This window comes from Chenopodium quinoa, unplaced genomic scaffold, assembly GCF_001683475.1.
Source record: "Chenopodium quinoa cultivar QQ74 unplaced genomic scaffold, ASM168347v1, whole genome shotgun sequence".
NCBI lineage: Eukaryota > Viridiplantae > Streptophyta > Magnoliopsida > Caryophyllales > Amaranthaceae > Chenopodium > Chenopodium quinoa.
Genome location: NW_018742823.1, coordinates 307,662 through 322,604, shown reverse-complemented (window position 1 = coordinate 322,604; position 14,943 = coordinate 307,662). Strand labels below are relative to the sequence as shown.

Below are 14,943 nucleotides of genomic sequence, written 5' to 3'. Positions count from 1 at the left end.
TGGAAGGAGGTATGGGCTACGCGGCGTGTGGAACATCATGGGTTATGTGGATCTAGTTGGTGCGGGTCAGTAGGTTGGCGTGGTTAGTGATTGGTGTGGATGTGAGATAGACAGACAAGAGAGAAATGAATGTAGAATGGTGAATGGATGGTCAACCCAATGAAAGAACTAGGCTTCCATTTTTCAATAAATATATTTTTGTAAAAATAAAAAAAGAAACCATACAAAAATGGGTTGGCAGGTTAGGTTGAGTTGAGTTTGACTAGCAAACTTATGAGTTAAACGGGTTTGGTTTAAATAGCGAATCAAGCCAAAAAAAAAAAAAAAAAAAAAAATTGATTTGTTCAAAACCCATGAAAAATGGGTCAATTGGGTCATGTTTTCAAAGGTTAAAAATTGATAGGTCTACGAACATTCCTATTTCTTTAACGATGTCTCTAACAATCAGATTTGCAGCCACAAATACTTCCTCTTGGTGGTGAGTAAAACAAAACAAAACCTTCAGCGCATACTGTTTGCAAAAAAAAGGCGAGCTCTCCCAGAGTTCTAGGGTTTGCATTTTGCGGACTTTGGTTGAAGAGGAAGATTGAGGGAGAAAGAGGTTTCGAAACTAATTGACCCCAACATAAGAACTTGAATCTATTCAACCAAACTGTTAAGTTAATTTGTTTTGTAATTCAATTAAGAACATTACAAATCATTATGTTGTTTAATGGCAAGTTAAAAGCATAGTTACGTTAAGATCTAAACATTTTAACTGGGTATATCCAATGGAGCAGAATGGGAAGAGAAGGGTAGAGATATAACAGCCATAATAACGTCAACATAATAAGGCAGACAATCTTAGCAGGAGTAACTAAAAGAAATACAAAAACTAGATGTCTGACGGTTAAACTACAAGAGTTGAGAGCACAACGCTATTTATAATGATTGTCTAACAATGATGCGACAATTTGATATTATAACAAATGTGCCTACAACCAAAAAAAGGGGATAAAAACCTCTACAAAACCTAGCCATCCAGCGAGTTGCACTTCTTCAGGTCCTCATTTTCCTTCGTCAGATGATCAACTTTTGTCTGAAGAATGTTAATCATGGTCCTGGCGCTCATCACTTCAATCTTTAGAGACTCTTTCTCTATTGATGTCCGATAAATTTCATTGCGCAGCTCTTCGAATAGTTTCAAATAGCTTGGAGGGACGTTAATGTCTATGACATTTGCCGGAGGAGGAGAGGGCCGTTCTTTTGGCTCCATCGATTCCAGCAATGGGAAATCCAAAAGCCCAGAAGAGAAATTTGTGGTCCCAGTAGATGAAGAACAGGGACCCTGTGTTATTGTGGTTGAGATCTCTGAAGCGTTAGAATGACAGGTGTCAGGCTCACTACGCCTTAAACGTTTATTTGGCCCAAGAGACAATGGTTCAGGATCGACTGTACAAGGTACTGGACCTTCTTCTGCCCTTTCCACTTTGCAAAGAGGCGGAATCTCTTGAACCTCAGTCGAAAGCCCGCAGCTGGTTACTGGGGCAGATTCAGAATTGTTGATGGACGGAATGGAATCCTGGAACAAGTGAAGAGCAGAATTTAAGGGGAAAAAAAACACTTTATGCACTGTCTTACCCACAAACCCACCTACTACACCCATCCTTTAGTTATAAGATTTGACTTTGAGAAAAAAAAAGGAATTCAGAATTTTAGACATCAGGTATATTAAATAAAATAGCATACTTCACAAAGAAATATTTGCTAATGGATGCTTCTCATTGTAAACTAAGTTCAACATTCTTTTGCATCAAGTATAGGGAGAATATAGGACAGTTTCACATCACTTGCTTGAGTTTCATGGACTGAATTTCCTCTTTATACTTTACCACAAACAAACAAAGAAACCATCAAATTTGAGATCACCAACAAAACATCACCAAATTGGAGATTATCCGCCAGATGTTGAAGATACAAGGGGAGATTGCCAGCATCAGAAGTAACAAAACACAATGCAAGTCTGAAACTGTGCGACAATTGTCTAAAAGGAAAAAATGGGCATGTAAAAGTTCACAAAATAGCTGTTATTTCCCCTCTTTCACCCCCTTCAATGGTTATATATGTATTAACAAGAAAGTTTGGAGAGCATCTTCCTCTTTAAAGACGAAATGGACCTCAGCAAAAAGCAGGACTGATGCAACTTAAAGGCACTCGAGTATAATATTTGACTTATAGACGCAAGAAAGAAGAAATGGTGCGAAAGCTAGTTTAGGAAATATGATCTTGAAACTAATTAATGCAAGAGAAAAGGAAATATGATTATGTGATTATTTTAGAAAAAGAAATAGGGGCATTAGCAGAGTTAATTCTGTTATTTCTAGCACCGAAACACTTAGGACAGATTAGATGTCTACATTAAACATATGGGCATACTTCACATAACACATCACCTAAACAGAGCCCTTTTTAACTTTCTGTTTTCTCTTTTTGGGAGGCAGTGTTGAAAGACAACGATATTTATTATGCTAATGCAATCTTTGAGGGGTGGTGCCCAAGATCTTGGATTGAAACCACGGATGAAAATTATATCCTTGCATTTCAAGAGTATGAGTTTCTGAACCCCAAGAATGATACAAAATAGCCTCACATTTCACAAATATGAAATTATAAACTATAGCTCCCTATTGTTCATGACTAATATACGAAAAGAGAGAAATATTTGAGTTATTCCCTGTATTGTTGATATTATAGAAATTCACAAACACCATGATCTAAATGGTATTGGCAATCAAAAACACCAAACTGTCTGATACCTCTTCCAACAAGAACCATCCTCGAACAAAAAAATGGAAAAGTTCAAGAGAAATGAATATGCATTCTGAAATGCTAGATTCACATAAATTCTATCAGACATCTAAAAAAATGTTTCAAGAATTCAACACATACGTCATTGCATACACAATTCAACAATTTACAACTGTATTTTTTTTCTTTCCTCTTTTCTTTTTATTATAATCTTCCAAGATATGGGCCAACCTAATGTTTGTGACAGATCTTTTTTACAATTGGAAAGATAGAGCAAATACCACAAAAGCATGGACAAATAATTAATCATTCTATCAATATTCATTTTAGTTTTAGGCTGATAGAGAAAAAATAAATAAAGTAGTTACAAATAACATGTAACAATCAATATCAACTCTAAAATACCTTTTTGCTTGTCACCTCATACAACTAGATCACTGTAAAATAATTTCTAAGTATTTGTAGCCTTGTAGATACTTCATGATATGAAATTTACATAGTACAAGTGACTGATGCTCGAACTTCATTTTGTTTAAGACCATTGTGCATACAAAAGCTACAGCCATTTAAATTCTACACCCACCAACCAAACATGGTATAGTTTCAACAATCTAATTTACTTTCTTCTTGACGGAACAAATTGTGGTGGCCAAATGAAAAGAATGGAAGGTAGGCTGTGGAACTTGATTAATGGTCCAAGTAATTCAGTGGGAATTATTTGACAAATACCGCCAGATACATGCCAAAAGTAACATTCCTTAGAGAAAACAACAGTTTTTCTTGACGCCAGAAAACCTACCGAATACAAAGGCCATCAACCTGCTGCTGCAACGGAAGATATGCAACCAAATCACGGTGCAGGAAGTTAAAAAGAACAAGTAACAGTCGGTATCGACTCCAAATCCTTTGACCCACCCTTTTTCACAGTCACAAACGTTGAGTCGTTGACAAATTTGCGTATGGGATATTAATTAATTAGTCACAAACTGTGCGCGCAAGAAAAAGACGTACCCTCTTCTTTCCAACTCGGTGGGAACCTCACATCAAGGAGCCCATGTGATGAGGAGAGAGATTTTTTTTTTAAAAAAAAAAAAAAAAGAAAAAGAAAAGAAAAGTGGGACCCGGTGTTGAGGAGAGTAAAACAGAGAAGACTTATTCAAATAAGTATCTGGCAACTATCAAAAATTTACCAAAAAGGAAATAGCTGCATCGGGAAAAGAATAAAGTTTCACATGAAATCTAAGAATCACATCATGCCATACGAAATCTTCACCAATAACCTACCAAAGGAAATCTTAGAGCTTGCGACAGACTGGCATTAGACTAACACTGGAATTTCCTATAGGTACTACAGAACATGCTAACATTAGTAAGAGCATCATTCATCACATACTACTCTCAGAACGTTAACAAGGAAAACAAATAGGCCACAGATCAGCCAAAAACTCAAATACCCAACTAAGCATGCTTCCACAAAAGCGACTGAAATGTGAAACGTGCAACACCCAGCTCAACATTACATTGCTCAGCCAAGCATTATTAAAGTAGCCAATAATGAATTTAAACATGATAATATCTACTTCCTATTAACCAATAAAAACAAACCATGAAGAATCCAACTAAAGTTCAACTCACCTCAACACGTGCATCATCATTACCGGCTGCCTCATCATCACCCTCCTCTCCTGGGACAAGGGTAGATTCATCCTTCTCCCATTCCTCCTCTACAAAGGGTCCATACTGCTCACCAGGCTTAAATCCTGGACCACTTTTCTTCAATATTTTACATAGCAAATATGAATCCTATGCACCCAATATTACATATTAGATAACAGATTAGAGAGTACTAATTTTACCACATGTTTAATGTGTCAATAAAATGGACACACAAAAAAGCTAATTAAGCCAATTCACAATCACGATATTCCAAAACAAAGATTAAAAAAAAAAAAAAAAAAAAACCTGCAATGAAGTTATTTGAAGTCATATACGAAGTAATAAAGACAGAAAATCAATACCATAACTTTAATTTCAAAAAGAAAATCAATTAATACATTAAAGAAAACAAAATATTTCGTCATTGATCCCATTAGAATAGGGCTAAAATTTGTCCAACCCAGTCATGCAAGAGGCTTAAATTACTACCTTTGTTTCGAATTATATGCAATGATTAGACATTTTCTACTCACACTTAATGTCAAATCGTTGCAGATCATTTGGAACAGAGGTAATAAGGTGGTTCTGGAAATTGTAATGGCTTGAACTGATCTAATAAGAACTAAAGTGTACTACGGGTATATAACTTCACTACAGATAGTCCATAAGAGAGAAGGTTGCTAATTGTGCACAATTTGGTGAAAAAACGAGCAATGAAAGATATATAATCTTAATTTAAACACACACACATACACAAACTCCACTGGTACCAGGCGACATAATAATCCAGTTGCAAAACATAATTTGCAATTAATGCTAATTTGAAGGAACAAAATAGAAAAACGTTTCCTGAACACCTAGTCACTTTATGCAAGAAAAACAAAACCTTAAATGAAAATAAAAACAAAGGAGAAAAAAACAAAAGAAAAAAAAAATCCCTGGGATCAGTTTGGCACATCCCAAACCCTTTCAAAACAAAGTAACAAACAATACTCTTTTTACACAAAAAGGGTATAAGGACAGCAAAATCATCCTTTGAACCCTGGCATCAGAGCCCTCCGATGCGACAAAACATATTACTATTAATTAAGATAAACAACTCAAAATCACAATTTCAAGTAGTCCTACACCATATAACATTTCCAAGAAACTGGTACCAACACCTCTGTATTGAATCTGGAATGGGAAAAGGGGCATTCTGCAATATAGTAATTGGAAAATAACAAAAATGGTGGAAATGGAAAGAACAAAGTTATTTCCGTGACTCTTATATCATAAATTTGTCCGAAGAATCAACTTAACTCAGTTTCCACCAACCGTTCAACCGCTGGAAAGAAAAGCAGGTATGTATGTATGATGAAGACACTAGTCCTAGCTACCAAATCACAATTTTTTGTCATATTCTAAGCAAATTCTCTTCTTTTGAAATCTACAAGTTTTACATACTTAGGCTTACAAGAAAAGTGTTAATGTTCGTTGCCTAGCAAAGATCGTAGCAACATATACCAAAATTTGTAGGTTTACATTCTTTACAAACTAAGTGATCTTGGTTTTTCTTACAGTCTTAGGGTGTGTTTGGCGCTAGCTTTTAGAGTTTTAGGTAGCTTTTAGTGGTTTAACTTGGTCAAATCACTACTTAACAAAAAATGTGAGTGTTTGGCAAAGTAGTGGTTAGGGTAGTTTTTAATGGTGGAGGTAGCTTTTATGAAAAGTTAGAAATATTAGCTTTTGAAAATAGAGGTACTTTTAAGGTAGCTGTTGAAAATTTAACCTATAGTTTTAAATACAAAATATTGATTTTTATATGTAACAGCTAGTCAACCTCTATTTTACCAAACACTCATACTTAAATTATCTATCTTCGCAGCTACACGCAGCTAAAAGCTACCTACACAACTAAAAACTATCTTCACAACTATATTTTGCCGAACATGCCCTTACTAGTGAGCAGTTCTTGCTGTAGAAGCTTTCCAATCAGTTTAAAATCATTTTTAGGGACACAAAATAACAAAATAATAGTAATGATCAAGCATGGCTTTACAAGATAAAACTACCACACAAAAAACAAAAAGCCTATATTTCCATGAAGCCTTTTGGACATTCCACATTTGATAGGATCTCCAAAGGCAGGCTACTCTTTTAACAAACCTGCCAGGGGATGAATAACACCCTTGGTAGAAGAATCTACATCGATCGCAATACACTCACATTACACAGTATTAGTTTTAAAATTGCAACCTAGCCTTATACTTCCATAGTTCACATTTAATTGCAACATGGAGTGGATACATGATATTTTAGGAGAGAAGAGAGATAGAAAGATAAAAAAAAAAATTAAAAAAATAAAAAATAAAAGAATGACCCATGTGAAGAGGAGAGAAAGATAGCATAATTGGCCAAATAAAGTTAGGTTGCAATTAATTTGCAAAACACGTTGAGATTAAAGGAGAAAGGAGGAAGCTATGTCGCCAAAAGATTTGGGTGCCATGTCCAACACTGTGTCAGATCCTCCGTCACTCTAGATTTTATAAAATTACATATAAGGCCACCATGTATTGGCTGTTGTGTCGTATCGAAGTATTGGAGGATCCAACGCATGACACTCAATGTTCAGCAGGGTGTTATGATAATATAGGGGGGAGTATATAAAATAGGTAAGCTACAACGCCGGTTCATGCGCTTTGGAAAACTGATAAATGTATTGCAAAACAGCGCCATCACAGTATGGGTCCCACCAGTGGTAGAGTCAAAAAGAAGGTTGTAAATGAAGTGCCCCTACCATATCATTTGACACTAATAGACATTCCTTTTACGAAACACATAAGAGATAAAATTAAAGGAAAGAAGAGAACATCCACACAGTAGTTCTTGGCAGATCTTACCATTATTATACCACTTTTAGCAAGCTCTTCATCCGTTAATCTGTACTCATGCATAACCCAATTCGTACGCTTCCCACAGGGTGCTCGTCCACTGTAAAAGACAAGAGTCTTCTTCATACCAACTGTGCGAAAGTTGTGTACAATAGGGCGATCATTACCTGTGGCTTTCCAATACCCTTTGCCTGTTGCTCGATTCACTCTAGAACCATTCACATACTTTCTATCTTGTACACCAAAAAAGTACCATTCATTGTCTCTGCTCTTCAGCTTTGACAAAGCTGTAATTAACAATACAAAGTAAAGAAAACCAAATTAGACCAAATTACAACCAAATTGTACCTTAAAAAGCATACGACAACGAAAAATTGGTATACCCTGAACATAAGTTCCGGGCAACTAAATCTTCTAAGGGCAGAAAGCATTCAACAGGGAATCAATTCATTTTTTTAACCTGGTAAATTATCAAATCTTGAAATGCTTAGGCAAAATCCAATTCAGCAAACAATTTGGAAAAAAAAAAAAAAAAACCCAACTTCAATTTCCATATCCCAAGCTTTTACACAGTTAATTCAAAGAACAAAGCATTCTAATTGACATTGAATACAGTTGACCAATTCATAATTTAGAATTAAATCACAACTTGTACATTATAAATCAACAAAAAAAAAAAATATAAACAAAAACACTTACACCATAATCAATTCAATTAAAAAATAACAATCCATTAATTCACTTTAATCTAATTTTTGCCAATTCAAACAGACAACTAGAAAAAAAAACAATTGCATGTCGAAATATTTAAAATTGGCAAATACCCTCAACCCCATACTTATTCATCATCAATAATCAACCAGACAAAAAGATAGAGTCAAGAATTGAACCTGGTAGGTCCCACGGTTCAGACTTATAGATATCGGTCTCTGAAATGGCGTCAAAGCGAATGGGTTTGCCACAAATTTTGCGTTTAAGATAGTAGCTAACAAGCTCTTGGTCAGTAGGATGGAATCTGAAGCCAGGAGCAAGCGATGTAGCCGTTGCGGGGGTCGGCGACGGAGGAGGGAGAAGCATCCTCGGCGGAGACGGCGGCGGTGGTGGCGGCGGAGGAGGAGGCTCGGTTCCCATAGAAGAAGGTGTGGTATCAAAGAGAGAAAGGAGCAGAATTTTGGTAGATTATTGAAGAATTAAGGGAGAAAATTTGGAGATTTTACAAGAATGGTAAGAGAAGGAATTGTAAGGAAGAAGAATGAGGTGAAGGTGAAGGTGGGGTGGAGAGGAAGAAAGAGAGTGGGTGGGATTGAGTAAGGGTCAAGAAAAGGTGAAAGAGGCGTGCCATTGAAGTTAAACCCGCTTCTGTTGTTGTTGTTGTTGTGACCTTACCTTAACCCCCTATTTGTGTTCTGCCGCTACTGCGTTCATCATCATTATCATATAGATACTCAAACAAGTAAGATTGGATTTGTGATTTTGCCATTTGGTTTTTTTCTCATTTACAATCTTAGGTCCCGTTTTCTTCACCTTACAAAAATAATATTAAGTAAGAATAATTTCGATTCAGTAAAAATAATTTCAGTTCTGTAAAAAAGTTCAGTTCAATAAAATTCAATTTTCTTAAAGAAGAATTATAATAGAAAATCAGTAAAATAATTTCAGTTCAGTAAAAATAATTTAAGTTCAGTAAAAATAAGTCCAGTTCAGTAAAAATAATTTCAGTTCAGCAAAATTAAGGTGAATCAAACAGGGCCTTACTAGATGAAGCCGTACAGTGCACGGTTTGTTTAAAAAAAAATTTATTTTTTATTTTATTATTTTTTTTTGGTATTTATGTGCTAAAATTTGTTACATAAAATAAATTTTCTAATACCTAAAGATAATATTTTATATTTAATTAATTTAAACTTAAAAATATCATTTGCCAATTTTGTTTGTGTGGCATTTGAATTAATTTTCAAAAAGAAATTAATAATCTCTTATTTAATTGGCTACAACTAAAATTTATAATATTACATGGCGCGCTTAAAAAATGAAATCATACGTGGCTCTCTAAAACCTCGGGAAAAAACTCTCATTTATATATACTAGTTTTGTCGTGCAATGTTCGGGTTGTCTATTAATTTTAAAGATAAATTTTTTTATATGTATGACAAATTTTAAAATATATGATTGACATTAAATTAGTTAGCAATTGATGTGCTTTTGTGACGATTTGTTATCTAGTAGACATGTATAAAATAAAATTAAAAATTATCAAAAAAAAAAAAGTAATTAAATAAAAAAAGTTCCAAAGCCTATTGGTTTGACTCAAACCAAAAAATTTAGGCAAGGGTTGAACATTTCTTGGTCCGTAATCTGAAGTGACACGATCCGAGATGATTCATGACCCGACCCTAATTGATAGGTCTACATAGTAATAAAATTATATTAGATTGTGAAGTATATTATTTTAATCGATTAATATAAATTATAAATGGATAATTTACGTTTTGAATATTACTTTTTTTGCTCCAAAAAATATTATGATATTAAAAAAATTATATGATAATTTTTTAGAATTATAATATAAATTTTTTTTAGAATAAAATTATAATTCAAGTTGTATATCTGAAATATTTGTAATTTATCGAAAATAAAACCCTAAACTAACAATTTTATCCTTAAATTCTATCCAAATTTGATTGAAAATGGAATTCTAAACTATTTTTTTTTTATTATCATATGAAGTCTATTTAAATCTGTCTAGCGTGGCGTGACAATTGGCAAAAACTTAGAACGCCAAGTGTCGTTTTCTCGTGATCTTGCTAAAATTTTAGTTTTATATATTAGTTATATGATATATTAGATTTTTATAATTGGAAAAATTGCTCCCATTAATCTGAACTTTGCTTCGTCCCCCGAAATTAATCTCAACTTCCGTTTATTATCTATCACTCCCAACTTTAGGGGGTATTAATTTCTATTGCACCCAATTTACCTGAAACCGGTTAATCAGGTTAACATTTGTGAATTAAATTTTTTTGCACACGTGTCAATATGTAATTGGTTGGAAAAAAAAAGAAAATAAAAAAAAAAAAAATGAAAACAAAAAAAAATAATTTCCTAAAACTAATCCAGCACTTGCCCCACCTCCACCACCGCACCACCACCACCAGCGCACACTCTCCCCTCACGCAGCCCAGCAGCAAGCCACCACACGCACTCCCTTCGCCACCAGCCACCACACGCACTCCCTTCACCCACCACAACCGAAAACCCATCACAGCCCCCTCACCAAATCGACCACCAAAATGGCCGAAAATGGCCAACCACCACCGCACGACTGTTTCCCCTCCATAAAACAACCCCCTTCCCCAAAATCGACCACCAAAATTGGCCACAAATGGCCGAAATCAGTCGATAATGGGCCTGAATGGTTGATTTCAACCCTTTATCGGCCGATTTCGGTCGTTGGTGGCTGATTTTGTTGCCGTTTTTGTAGTGTTTCGAATGTTAGGGTTAAGGGTTAGGATTTGGGGAATTTTGAGTGGTTTGCAAGGTGATCAAAGAGGAAAGGGGAGGTGGTTTGCAAGGTTGTTGCTAGTGGTCGTGGTTGCAACGGGAAGTTGGTGGAGTTGCAGGGAAAGGGAAGCAGGGAGGTTGGTGGAGTACGTGTGTGAAGTGCGCAAGGGGAAGGGGAAGCGGGGAGGTGGGCTGGGAGGCGGCGATACGAAGGTGGGGGAAGGGGAGGTAGTGCTGCCTTCGGCTGATTGCGGGTGGCCGTGAGGGAAGGGATGTGGGGAGGAAGCAGAGAGGGAAGAGGGAGAAGGGAGGAGAGAGAAGGTGTTTTTTTTATTTAATTTTATTTTTTTTAACTTTATTTTTTTTAATTTTAATTTTAATTTTAATTTTAATTTTAATTTTTTAAGCGAATCATATGCTGACACGTGTCTAGGTAACCTGCTACATCAGGTTGGGTGACCTGTTAGGTGCAATAGAAATTAATACCCCTAAAGTTGGGAGTGATAGATAATAAACGGAAGTTGGGATTAATTTCGGCGGATGAGGCAAAGTTCAGATTAATGGGAGCAATTTTTCCTTTATAATTTCTTTAATCTTTAGTTTTATATTCGCGAATGATTTAGTTAGATAAGTGATCTTTTATTTTATTTAAATTGTCATTTAAATTCTAGGTCGGCGCCTCACAATTGATTAAAAAAACTCACAAACCCTATCTTTAAAAGACCGAAGGATTTATGGTATATTTATTCTTTTAAATTTTCAAATGTTTTGGGTGTTGTTGTCCCTCGGGAGAGTTACAGCTCATAGATTGATTGTGCGCGGCCTGTACCTGCAAAACAACGGAGACTCCGGGTGGTTGGAGATCTGCCTCTGACGATCAAGTTAGTACTTGAAGATAAACGGGAGAAAGTGCAGAAAAAGAGGTGAGATCTTCTCGGATTCCGAGATCAGGTAATTCTCTGATGTAAGAGAATGTAGGGTATGCTGTAATAATTGTAGATGTCCCAGAAATGGGGGAAATCTCCCTATTTATAGGGTCATTGGAAAATGTGTCATTGATTAGGTCACTCTGACCTAATCATTATGGGCTGCGCCAAATTACGGCTTTCTCGGGATTTGGGCCATTGAAGGCCGCCTTTTTCTCCCAAGTTCTGGGAGGGACACGTGTCAGAATGAGCTTGGCCCAATTCGGACCAACCAGGGTATGACACGTGTCAAGGTCTGATTGAACCACGTGGCATGGGTAAAATTACCCAAAACATTTGCCCCTCATAGATGTGATGTGGCGCACCACGTGACATCTGTGACACATGTCACTCTACCATAGGTGGAAAATAAAGGGAGTTTTTTTTTTTTAACTGTGAAAATTTTAACTTTTCATGTTCCGGGAAAATTATGAAATTGCCCTCAAATTTACCCCTCTATAAATACTAACTTTACCCTCTAGTTTTGGACATTTCCAAAACATTCTAGAGAGAAAAAGTCAAAGAGTTTAGTGAGAGAGAGTCTGCCTTCCGTCTGTGTGTGTGAACACAAACTTGGTATTTTTCCCGCCTGCGTCAGCCGCTTCTCAACCCCCAGTGCCTCAAGCAAGTAAGATCAACTTCAGCAGCGACTCAGTCGGACCTCGCCGTTTGCCCCCCTTTTAGAGACAAACGTAAGATACCGCCTCTGCCCCTTTCAACTCATTTCATTTATTTTAATTCATTTAATAAATGGACTCATCACCAACACACACGACACGACCTAGGTCAGTTGTCAGCTGTTCACCTAGGACGGCTGAGTCTAGGACTGAGAGTGTCGGCTCTGGGTGCATGGAGCAATTTTATACTCCTCAACCGACCATCCATGTGTCTGTGCAAGACACGATGGCTAGAACCAAACAGACAGCCGCCAGGCGACGTCGGAGAGACGGTACTTTGGAAGTTTCGTCTAATGAGGCAACCCCGGTTGAGGGGTCTCAGAGTAATGAAAGCTCTGGGGAGTATTCCCCATCTGGAATCCCAAGAACCCCCAGCGATACGATCTTATATGCAGGTAGAGACGGCTAGGGGGCCATCTCCCAAATGGAAGTCGATCAAGCTGACCCTACACACAGAGACGGGGAAGATTCCACTTTAGGGTCAGCCGGTGACCATGGAGACGGCAAGGACTCCGCCTTAGGGTCTAGCTCTGAGGACGATAGTGACACTCCCCTCCCCCCGCTTGAGGATATATAGTGAGGTTAAGGAGAGAAAAAAGTGGGAGAATAAAGACGATCCTTTTAATATTCACGTTTCCGCTAAGGACAAAGAGATCATGTCAAGCGGTATTGAGGGCTTTGTAAAGAAGCGGCCCTTGGGTAAAGGTTATACCATCCGGGTGCCACGTATGATAGGCACCATATCCTGGGAGGATGACTAGCCAAACGCCGATGCTTACTTTGGATGCTACGAGGCGACGTTCTTGGCAGGCCTCTGCTTCCCGCTTCACCATGCGGTGAAGGCCATTCTTAGGGCTTATGGTTTAGGAGTCTGGCAGCTCTCACCAAACTCATTGGCCAACATTTTGGGGTATGTTGCCGCCTGTGAGATGCAAAATTTGAACCCAAGCTGGCAGGCTTTTACTCATATGCACTATTTAAGTCGCAACCCAGGCGGCTGGAGGGCGTGGTGCACTCTAACCACCCTTCCCAAATATCAGATGACATTGGACAAGGTGTCCAAGTATGATGGTTGGAAGACACGGTTTTATTTGTTGTCTGCCAAAACCCAGCGAGAGAATCGGGAGATGCGCCGGTATAATTGGAAACCCGACCTTTTGGGTCGCAAATGTGCCCTCCCCAAAATATCGGGAGATGACTACGATGCGGTCATGGAAACCAAGTATTTTAAGCTCCGTCTGTAGACTCTCTCAACTGGGGGCGTAATCAAAGTCCCTAATAATTGGATTCCCATGTGCGCATGGTTCAAGGACGAGGCGTTCTTGTCCGCCTGCAGGCTCAACACCATGATTCCAAAACGTACGTTTGACCGGCATCCGGTTTAATGTCGCTTGTACTTCTGCTATTTAGTCATAATTTATTTAATGTGTTTGTTATTTTTTGCAGAAGACGCTTTAAATATGGTGGCTGAGGAAAAGACCCCCCAAACAGTCCTCCGCACAAATCAGAAGGGACCTGGCGGAGGCTAGAGTTGCCAAACTAGGGGCAAAGGTTAATACCTTCTCCTTAGCCTAACTTTTTATCAGGCGCATTCGGATGCTTAACTTGTATTTTTATGTTGCAGGGTGGAGAGCTTCCCAAGTCCTTCACCAAAAACCTCTTCAAACGGGGCCTGGAGGAGACCGCCTCCACTCCAGTCAAACCTGTTAAGTCTGCAAAAGCGACTTCAGGTAAGACGGGCCCTGCGGGGTCTTCTAGGAAGCACCACCTCCGCATCGGGGGGAGGAACACTACTGTAGGAGGATTCGGAGTGGTATTTGACTTGGTCCCATCCGGCCTTTTTGCGCTTGTGGGTGGAGCAAACCCACAAGCCCCTGAAGGTAAATTCAATCCCTTTGAATCCCCGCCTGAGCTAGGCTGGCCGTTGCGAGTGAAATCTCACTCTCAACAAAATACTTTGCCAGACAGTCGGTATCAAACTTGTGCCGCCTATATAGCTCACTCACCTTTGACATATGGTGCAGATCAATCCCCCCGATGGCCGGATGTCCACGCGCATGCCCGATCCATGCTAGCAGTGGTGCATAAGAAGGAGAAGGATGCTATCCCTGGCATAGAGACGTTCAATGTTGAATGGATCCTGGCTTTCCTATCTAAGGTACACTTAATTCCTTTTTTCTGCAATTAAGCACATGATATCCCGCATGATTGACACCGTTTGTGTTTACAGACCATGCTCAGGGTTGAGGGACTCAAGCGGCCATGCTCTCGGAAGAGGGAGGAGGTAAAAAGAGCCATTATATCAGCTAGGGATTCACAAGATGTTGCTAAATATGAGTGTATAATTATTGAACTTAAATCTAAAGCCATCTTAATGAAACAGGCGGAGGAGGTTAGGGGTCTCAAGCAGGCTCTGGATGAGGCAAAGGGGAAAGCCACCACAGCTGAATCCAAACTCAAGAAGGCGGAGGAAGGCCTCCAGAT

At 38.1% G+C, this 14,943-nt stretch overlaps 1 protein-coding gene across 1 annotated transcript; it reads right to left on the bottom strand.

Moving 5' to 3' along the window:
- Window positions 1-795: 795 nt before the first annotated feature.
- LOC110726024 (NAC domain-containing protein 2-like) lies at window positions 796-8,716 on the bottom strand. The gene is made up of 4 exons (XM_021905497.1): window positions 8,207-8,716; window positions 7,326-7,603; window positions 4,423-4,590; window positions 796-1,561 (listed from the first exon to the last, which is right to left on the bottom strand). The coding sequence occupies exons 1-4, from the start codon at window positions 8,445-8,447 to the stop codon at window positions 1,013-1,015; spliced, it is 1,236 nt and encodes a 411-aa protein (XP_021761189.1). The 5' UTR covers window positions 8,448-8,716; the 3' UTR covers window positions 796-1,012.
- Between the last annotated feature and the right edge of the window lie 6,227 nt (window positions 8,717-14,943).

Bases quoted from the DNA above. Each gene is read 5' to 3' on its own strand.
- LOC110726024 (XM_021905497.1), bottom strand. From the start codon at position 8,447: ATGGGAACCGAGCCTCCTCCTCCGCCGCCACCACCGCCGCCGTCTCCG. The intron at 4,591-7,325 runs GTAAGATCTGCC...TTGGGTGCATAG, and splicing joins CTAAAAGTGGTATAATAATG to GATTCATATTTGCTATGTAA. The intron at 1,562-4,422 runs GTGAGTTGAACT...CACTTGTTCCAG, and splicing joins ATGATGATGCACGTGTTGAG to GATTCCATTCCGTCCATCAA.